Source organism: Cricetulus griseus, assembly GCF_003668045.3.
Source record: "Cricetulus griseus strain 17A/GY chromosome 1 unlocalized genomic scaffold, alternate assembly CriGri-PICRH-1.0 chr1_0, whole genome shotgun sequence".
NCBI classification, from domain to species: Eukaryota; Metazoa; Chordata; class Mammalia; order Rodentia; family Cricetidae; genus Cricetulus; species Cricetulus griseus.
Genome location: NW_023276806.1, coordinates 128,402,532 through 128,411,494, shown reverse-complemented (window position 1 = coordinate 128,411,494; position 8,963 = coordinate 128,402,532). Strand labels below are relative to the sequence as shown.

Here is an 8,963-nt window from a genome sequence, read left to right as displayed (position 1 = left end):
TGGTAAACATTGTAATGCCATTTCGTTAAATTTTGTAACTTGCTTTTCTGCCTTTGTCTTCCCTAGATCTGAGAACTGTTCAGAAAGGTACAACACCAACCACAGAAAGGAGTCAAAGACATTTTCTCAGGTAAATCTCAGGGATATTACTGTTATAGCCATGATGGACAGAGACATAGGAAACCATCTCATTGCCATCTGCATTCTTCTTGCACTCCCTTAACTCAAATTCCTTTCCTGCTTTACCAAAGAATCACTAAGCTGGAGGTTTTGCTTCTTAGAGCTGGTGTCAATCTAACATACTCACGTGATTCCAGAGAGTATCTTTCAGAGGTTGAGTACCTGGGTCACTGAAACTCTAAAATCCTCAATAGTGAAAACTCATTTTATTGGCACATGTTACTAATGGCATAAAAATTTTTTAAACTGGTTATTTGGAAGAATTGATGCCTGGATGCAGATCTGAGTTCAGAGAGCTAAAAGAAACTATGGAATATCAGTTCCAGTATTAATAAGCTGCAGAGTGATTATTAAGTTAAGAATTTTATTCTTTCATGTACCAAATAGAATTTATGTCTGTTTTGAACATTGGAACACTGAATACGATGAAATAGGATACAGACAGGAATGCTACTCTATTTGTAAACACCAGAATGTGACCTTGAGGTTGTGCATAGCACCGAGTAGGATGAGTATTGTTCACAGAGTGAAGAATATATTGATATTTTCCACGATAATTATACTTATTATATTTTATGCTGCCTTACTATGCCATTCCTACCTTTGTTATCTTCCTTATAGTGTATTTCCTTATCTTGTCACACTTTTTTAAAAACAAGAAATTTATCAGCATATTCTTTTTCAAAACAGAGCTTGAGAAAGCTGTCTTGCAAAAGCTTAATGGCATAATATATGTAGCCTGAATACTTTGGCCTTGTTCATTAATACATGCTTATGTGTCTATGTTAGTTTTAGAGAGGCATTTATAGGATGGTTTTCTATGATGATAAAAAATGAAGGTTTTTTAATCAATCTCCCTCTACAGAGTGTTTTCTGTTTAAGGTTTTCTATGAACTTGAGAACTTAATCGTTTAGGGTGCTGGATGTAGTTCTGCACTTCTGTAATCCCAGCATATGAGGGGCTGAGGGAGGACCATCACAAGTGTGAGGTTAATCTTGCCTGCACAGTAAGTTCTGACTACAGAGCCATCTCAGCCAGACTGTGTCATGGAACCAAAGCAAAACCAACCAAGAGTTGTTATGAGTGTAATGCCACACGGATATACTCCTAGATGGGACTGAAGCAGGATGCTAAAAAATAGAAGTTAAGAATGGGTCACTAAATGAACAAAAAAGATGGGATTTGTCTCAGAATAAGCTTTCTAGTGAAAATTATAAATTGTATTGTGGTCATTATGGTTTTGAAATTACAATGTATGCATTCTGATAGTTTAATGTTTCTCAAGAACAATGAAACAAATAAACTCCTTCACAAGGCACAATATTAACTTTCAGTTTTGCTGCCATTTCCCAAGGCATTAAGTACTACAGGCTTTGTTTACATAGAAATCATATCAGGTGTTGACATTATTCCTTTAATCCACAGATATACCCAAATTCAGAGCTGAGTCATGCCAAATAAGACATCAATAACAGAATTTATTCTTCTCGGACTTACAGATGATCCAGAATTACAAATTGTGATATTCTCTTTTGTGCTGGTCACATACCTACTGAGTGTAAGTGGAAACATGACTATCATTACACTGACACTGTCAAATGTTCACTTGAAAACTCCCATGTATTTCTTTCTCAGGAATTTCTCTTTCTTAGAAATCTCATTTACAACAGTCTGCATCCCAAGGTTTCTGATCAGCATTGCTACAGGGAACACAGCTATTTCCTATAATGCTTGCATGGCACAAGTATTTTTTTTGATCCTTCTGGGAGCCACAGAATTTTTTCTACTGGCTGCCATGTCCTATGATCGTTATGTGGCCATCTGCAAACCTCTGCACTACACAACCATCATTAGCAACAAAGTCTGCAACCAACTTGTAATTGCTTCCTGGTCAGCTGGCTTCCTCATTGTCTTCCCCCCAGTGATCATGGGCCTCCAGCTGGAATTCTGTGACTCTAACGTCATCGATCACTTCACCTGTGACTCTTCTCCCATGCTGCAGATTGCTTGCACAGATACAAAGATTCTAGAATTGATGGCGTTTCTCTTAGCGGTATTCACTCTCATAGTAACTTTGGCCTTGGTGATTCTCTCCTACACACTCATCCTTAGAACAATTCTGAAGATACCTTCTGCACAGCAAAGGAAAAAGGCTTTTTCCACTTGTTCCTCCCACATGATTGTGGTTTCCATTTCATATGGAAGCTGCATTTTTATGTATGTGAAAACATCTGCTAAAGAAGGTGTGGAACTAAGCAAAGGGGTTGCTGTGCTCAATACCTCTGTAGCTCCCATGTTGAATCCCTTCATTTACACCCTAAGGAACCAGCAGGTCAAGCAGGCACTCAAGGACTTCACCAAAAAGTTACTGCCATCAATGGAGCGCTGATTTTTCTGAACTCATGAGTAACCCACCATTATGTAGAAAGCTTCTTTCTAGGAAGTAGGCATATAGGGAGCCATAAAGCGCATGAGACCCAGCTCTTACAGAGCTTGCTTCTAGTAACTCAGAAACAGCCAACATAGCAGAGAGGTAAATTAAAGTACTTTAGCAAGTGACAAATGCTAAAAAGAAGGGAAACAGCATAGGTAGGGTGGTGAATGGAAGTCAAACTAAATAGCCTGCCTAAGTAATTCACAGTCATTTAAAAAGATCTCCTACAAAAGACCTTCTGCATTGAAATTATTTTCTAATGTTCTTTTTTGTTTTACTGTAATTTTCTTACCTAGTAACTCAAGCCACGAGTATATTGCCTGATGCTTTACTGAGAGACTGGGCAGTAATGATTAGTGAAAGGAAATGGATTTGTTTGCAGTTTGGGCTTGAACTGGGAAGAAAAATATTCTCAATTTATCTTTTTACCTGTAGGAATGTTTCAATTTCTAATGCAGATGAAACAAAATCTAAGGGAAAGTTTTTTTTTTTTTTTTTTTTTTTTTTTTTTTTTTTGTGCTAGGCCACCAGAACTCTGGGAAATCTTTCATTGGAAAGAGTTACTTACACTATTGTTTTTTTTCAAAAATCCCCATGATGGGATTCTCCAAAGCTTCTCATTGTTTGGGATCTAAATTAGCTTTTACTTATGAATCAAAATGTAGAAGATAGAAATCTAAAGTTTTAAACTTGGTACAAGTTTAGACGACAGTATTAACAACCGTAGATAGACTAATTTTTCTGATGTCAATGTGTATCTCATGTATGTGATAGTTCTATTTAACCAGAGATGCATAGTACTCATTTAACCAAAATATATATTTAGATGAGTCCTGATGGTAGGGTTTAGGTTTCTAAGTAGTCAAAAGTCTGATAGAATTAAAGAAAACACAAATAATTATTCTAACAAAACACCAAAACTTTTCCCATAAAAACTTTTATCCCATTAATACTTTTTAATTTTTTTCTGAGTAGATTTATATCATAAAAGAGTATAATTGTTTTAAACCAAAGAAATAGGAAATTCTTTGAATAAATTGTTGGTTGTCTATAAGCCAGTTAAAAATTTTCTCTGTCTCACACCTTGTAAACCTTCTGTAACTGTGCAAATTACTACAAACTTTTTAGAATTTTAGGTATAAAGCAATTCCACAAATTGCTATAAGACACTATTATCCTAAAAATCTGAAAACATACATATGCTAGCAGTAACTTTTATAATTTATCTTTTATTTCTTTTCAAAATATTGTGAAAATTAAAATAAAATTAGTTTCCTTAAGTTTAATAAAATCTCAAATTGTATTTAATTATAAAACATTTAAAATTTGTGTTATATGGCTACTTACTGTGTATCCATATAAACCTCATTTGTAGATTTTAAAATACTCATTTCTGTATACATGTGTACCCATCCACCCACCCACTTACACACACACACACACACACACACACACACACACAATACATATTTAAAAGGATACTACATTGGGGTGTGAAAAGTTTATGCCTCTATTTTTTAAGTCAATTTAACCAATGTCTTTTTTTGTCATTCAAAGGACAGAGTGCAAAACAGATCTGAAAATCATAAAACAGTGCATAAAATTTTCCAATGACAATTTTATCATGTTATATGTTTGTTTCAGTTTCATGATATAATCTGTATTATACTTATATTTAGGTAGGTATGCATTATTACACTGCATATATTGTACATTTTTCATTTTATGTATAAAAGCATGAATACTGAGTCCAGGTGAGACTGGCAAGCACAGGGAATGACTTATGAACCTGGAATTTGGCAAACACTGACTTTGGGAACCATTTTGTTCAAACCTCCACAGACAGGGAAAGTCAGTTTTCTTCAGTAGAGTGAAGCTGGCTTTATCACTTACTCTTCTGGGCAGGTCTATTGGTTGCCAATGGAATTTGGACTCTGCTTTTCTGTTTTCTGTGTGTGGTGTCATTTTGTTTCAAAGAGAGAAAAAGGTGGAATTTGGTGGGTAGGAAGGGAGATGATCCGTCTGGGGAGAGTTGGGGAAAGGTAAATAATATGGTCAATATCTATCACCTGATTTTCTCAAAGTGGAAAAAAAATACAAAAAAAAAGAAAGGGCTCAGTTTCTCCTTTATTTTTATTCTCTTTTCTGTAGAAGGAGATAGTCAGAATGTACATAAGGAAAAATAGCTTCGAAACGATGATCTTCTATGCAAATGGGCCACATTTTAAGGATTTGTTTTATTTTGTTTTACCATGTGCCTGTGGGAGGGAGTATGCATGTGTATTCAAATGCCCAGGGTGTTCAAAATCATGAAAGCTGGAGTCCCAGGCTGCCTGATGTGGGTACTGGGAACAGAGCTCAGTCTTTGCCACATATCCATGATAAATAAAGAGACTGTAAGAGGATGATATATCTGGTCTGGAGAAGATCACCTCTTGAAATAAAGCACACCAGCAAACTTGCCAGGAATCATTCAGTGCATTTATATTTTTACATTCAATTTTAGCCTCAAATAAATGAAGCGTGAGATCAGGAATATGCAGCTCAGGAAGTCACTGAAAACTAACCCAAAGTTTATAGAAATCCTTGGTAATAAATTTCTAAGAGTACAGCTGTTGGTGCCTAAACAAACAGTTTAAACATGCATGGTTCACTTTTCACATTTTCAAATAACCACTGCAAGCAGTATATACTATTTAGTGGATATGTAAATACCGAAAATAAGTGTGAAATTCTTAGCACACCAGAGACTGACAAACAACACTCACATTGTGTGACAACCAAAAAGCGTAGGTAAAGATAATGTAATAAAGAATATAGGTCTGATGTTATTGCTTAGTTGGATACAGTGTTTCCCTACAAGCATAAGGACATGAGTTCAACATCCAGAACCTATGGAAAAAAATCTTGCATGATGATGTGTGCTTGTAATCTGATTATCTAGGAAGAAGAGACAGGTGAATCCCTGGGACTCACTGACCAGTAATCATATCTGAGTCAAGACAGTGAGCTCTGGATTTGGAGAGAGGCCGTGGGGACAAAGAAAATGCTTTTATTAAAACACTATAGGAGAGTGATAGCTCAGTATGTAAATAAATATATTTTCCAATAACTCTCATGTTTTGAGTTCCATTCCCAGAACCCTGGGTGCAGGAGAGAACTGCCTGGTGGAGTTTGTGCTCTATCCTCCACATTTTGAGAATGTGCACAGAGGAGCACAGTCACACATATGAACAATAAAAGGAAATGCAAAAGATGCATAATAAACTTTTGTGTTTACAAAATAGGACCATACCAATGATAGTAGTTTATAAAATTATAGAAAACAGGTTTTTTGATTTTTCTTTTTCTTATTTCATTTTATGCTCCAACCACAGTTCTCCCTCTCATCCCTTCCCCTTGCCTCCCCCGCAGCCCACCCCCAGTCCACTCCTCTTCATGGGTAAGGGCTCCCATGAGGAGTCAACATAGTCTGGAACAATAGGTTAGGGCAGGGCCTGGCCCCTCTCCAATGCATTAAGACTGAGCATGGCATCCGACCATAGGGAATGGGCTCCAACAAGCTAGCTCATGTACCAGGTTTGTATCATGGTCTTATTGTCAGGGGCCCATCTGATGATCCAATCTTCACAACTGTCTCCCACATATGGAGGGCCTAGTTCAGTCCCCCGGAGTATCCACAGTTGTAGATGTAGAGAACATGAGTTTCCAAGAGTTTGGTTCAGCTGTCTCTGTAGATTTCTCCATCATGATCTTGAACTCCCTTGTTCATATGTTCCCTCCTCCCTGTCTTTACCAGGATTCGCAGAACTTGACCTGGTTCTTGGTTGTGGATCTCTGCGTCTGATTTCATCAATTACTGGATGAGGGTCTATGATGATAGTTGTAGTATTCATCAGTCTGATTACAGGGGTAGGCAAGTTCAGGCATCCTCTCTACTATTGCTAGAAGTCTTAGTTGGGGTCCTCCTTGTGGATTCTTGGGAGTTACCCTAGCACCTGGTTTCCCCCTAAGCCCTAAGAAAACAGTTTTTAGGGCAGAGAAAATGGCCAATGGGTAACCATAATATAACTTGAATATGTATTTTAACTATGAAATAAAATGTTTAAATAGACGTCTCAGTGCTGTGTGGGCAAGTCATTCATAGATCTGATTTTAAACCTCAGATACATAATCCATTCACTTATAGTGTCAATGGTTTAAAAAATTATTCACTTAGTAATATTATAGTCTCTATAATTATACAAAGTGTGCCTGTTTAAAGCACAACATCATAACACAAGTTAATAGTATAAAAATGAAAGCAGGCCAAAATAAGGAACAAAAAGATATCTGGTTTGGGGGAACTTGGTGACATAATGTATCATGCTCTTCTTTTAAAATGTCAGATCATAGTAGTCTTCAGAGTCTGTCATATCCTGGGGAGCAGAAAGGGTATGGGACAGGTAGGGTGTTAGTTGTGGGGGCAAGGGAGGAGGGGAGGGAGAGGGATCTGGGATTGACATGTAAAATAATTTTCTTTCTAATTAAAATAAAAACATTTAAAAAAAACAAAAAATGTTTTTCAAAAGAGAGCATATAAACACTACTGTATAGTTTAAAGATAAGAATTAATGAGGACTAGAGAGATGACTCACTTGTGTGTATTATGTACATTATGTAATAAAAATGTCAGATCAGAAAAATACTTGAAGAATCTCAAAATATATTATTTACCATAAATTCTCAATTAAAAATAGAATGAACTCACCTTCAGTTAATACATATGTAAAATTAATCATGACAAATTGCGCATAGACATTGAATAAAATATGGTGGTCCTGCCTATGGTCCCAGCACTTGGGTGATGAGAGTAGGTAGATAAGAAGTTCAATCCTTGGCTGCATAGCAGGCTCAAGGCCTGCAGTATTTTCTCAGTAGAACTCTATAGTAGTTTTACTTTCCTGTTTTAAACTGATTTCTCCTTGTGTTGAGGATAACACAAGTTTTGTGTCACTATGCCACAATCATCCTCCACCCTCAAAATGGAGTCATGGCTGCTTGTGAAATGGAGTCTCTCAGGGCAAGACACAGCCTAAAAAATTCCACTGCCGTTTTACAGAATATGGACAAACTCATATGATTGTAGCTCAGTCTCAACATTGCCATATGAAAAAGTGTGAGAAGATAACTCACATCCCTTCACAAATGCCTAGTTAACTCGTTGCAGATAAGCTCTGCAATCTCCTGGGATATAGGCTATATAATCAACCAATTAAATATGATTGCTGGAAGTAATTTTCTACTGATGTATACATCAGTGCCCTATTATTATTTATCCCAGAAGTCATTATGTTTTTCCACACTTTGTAGAATATTTTTGAAGTTATGTGTTGCAAATATAGAATAAGTGTTGTTAATTTTTTCCTAGGAAAACATATTGGTAATATCCCTTTGGGAAATATTGGAATAATTTGAATAGTTTTATAGCAATAAAACTCCCATCTAGAGATGTGTTATTAAGACAATGTAAGGAATATGTCAGGGTCCTAGATGTTGGGTGATATTAGAAAACATGAAAAAAATGTTTCACTGCGTGTTTTGAGATTAAACATCAGAGGTATGTTGAGGAGCTCAGCTTTGTGGGAGGAGAGACATAAATAGTGATTTCTCTTTGTGCTACAAGACCATGGTATAGATTTTGGCTTAAGATAACTAAGCATAGTACTCTATGTTCAATATTTCACTTTAACTATTAATACTTTAAATTGGCATTTTCAATTATTTCTGTACAGTGTTTCAGCTTTTTTTACTGTCTTCTCATTCAGTTCTATTTATAGCTGTTTCACACACATATATAACTAATATATATTTCAAGTTAACTAATATAAGTATATATTATATAACTAATATATAAGCATATATTAATTAACTTGAAAAAATTACAACTTAAATATATATTAAATGAAACATTCTAGCCATTAAATGTGGAAAATGTAGTTCGTTTCCTTCATATTTGAGCATCCATTATTTAGACTGAACAAGTCAAGTTCATGTAACTGATATAGTTGTTTAAGATAAATCTAAAGAGCATATTAAGATGTCTGTATATTTACATGTCATACATGAATTATTAGTATATAATGTAAAAATATATTCTGTACTTGATGTTCTTAAGTAAATTTCAAAACATTTTTAGTAATTCAACTAAAATTGCTACCTTAATTGAATTTAATGAGAAGTGTCTCTTTATTTCAGAGATCAAGAATGAAGGTTGGAAATTTAAGGTCTCCAATAATACAAGGAGACAAAGATTATGGTAGATCTTTTACAAAGAGGAACATTATTTAATTGCTGAAAATACAAAAA

The 8,963-nt window shown here is 35.5% G+C and overlaps 1 protein-coding gene across 1 annotated transcript; it reads left to right on the top strand.

The window, feature by feature from the left end:
* The first annotated feature begins 1,000 nt into the window (after positions 1-1,000).
* LOC100754350 (olfactory receptor 6C65) lies at positions 1,001-2,570 on the top strand. The gene is made up of 2 exons (XM_027391841.1): positions 1,001-1,046; positions 1,630-2,570. The coding sequence occupies exons 1-2, from the start codon at positions 1,001-1,003 to the stop codon at positions 2,568-2,570; spliced, it is 987 nt and encodes a 328-aa protein (XP_027247642.1).
* The last annotated feature ends 6,393 nt before the right edge of the window (positions 2,571-8,963 follow it).

Coding starts and splice junctions, on each gene's coding strand:
- LOC100754350 (XM_027391841.1), top strand. CDS start 1,001: ATGATGATAAAAAATGAAGGTTTTTTAATCAATCTCCCTCTACAGA. Junction 1,047..1,629: donor AATCAATCTCCCTCTACAGA/GTGTTTTCTGTT, acceptor TTCAGAGCTGAG/TCATGCCAAATAAGACATCA.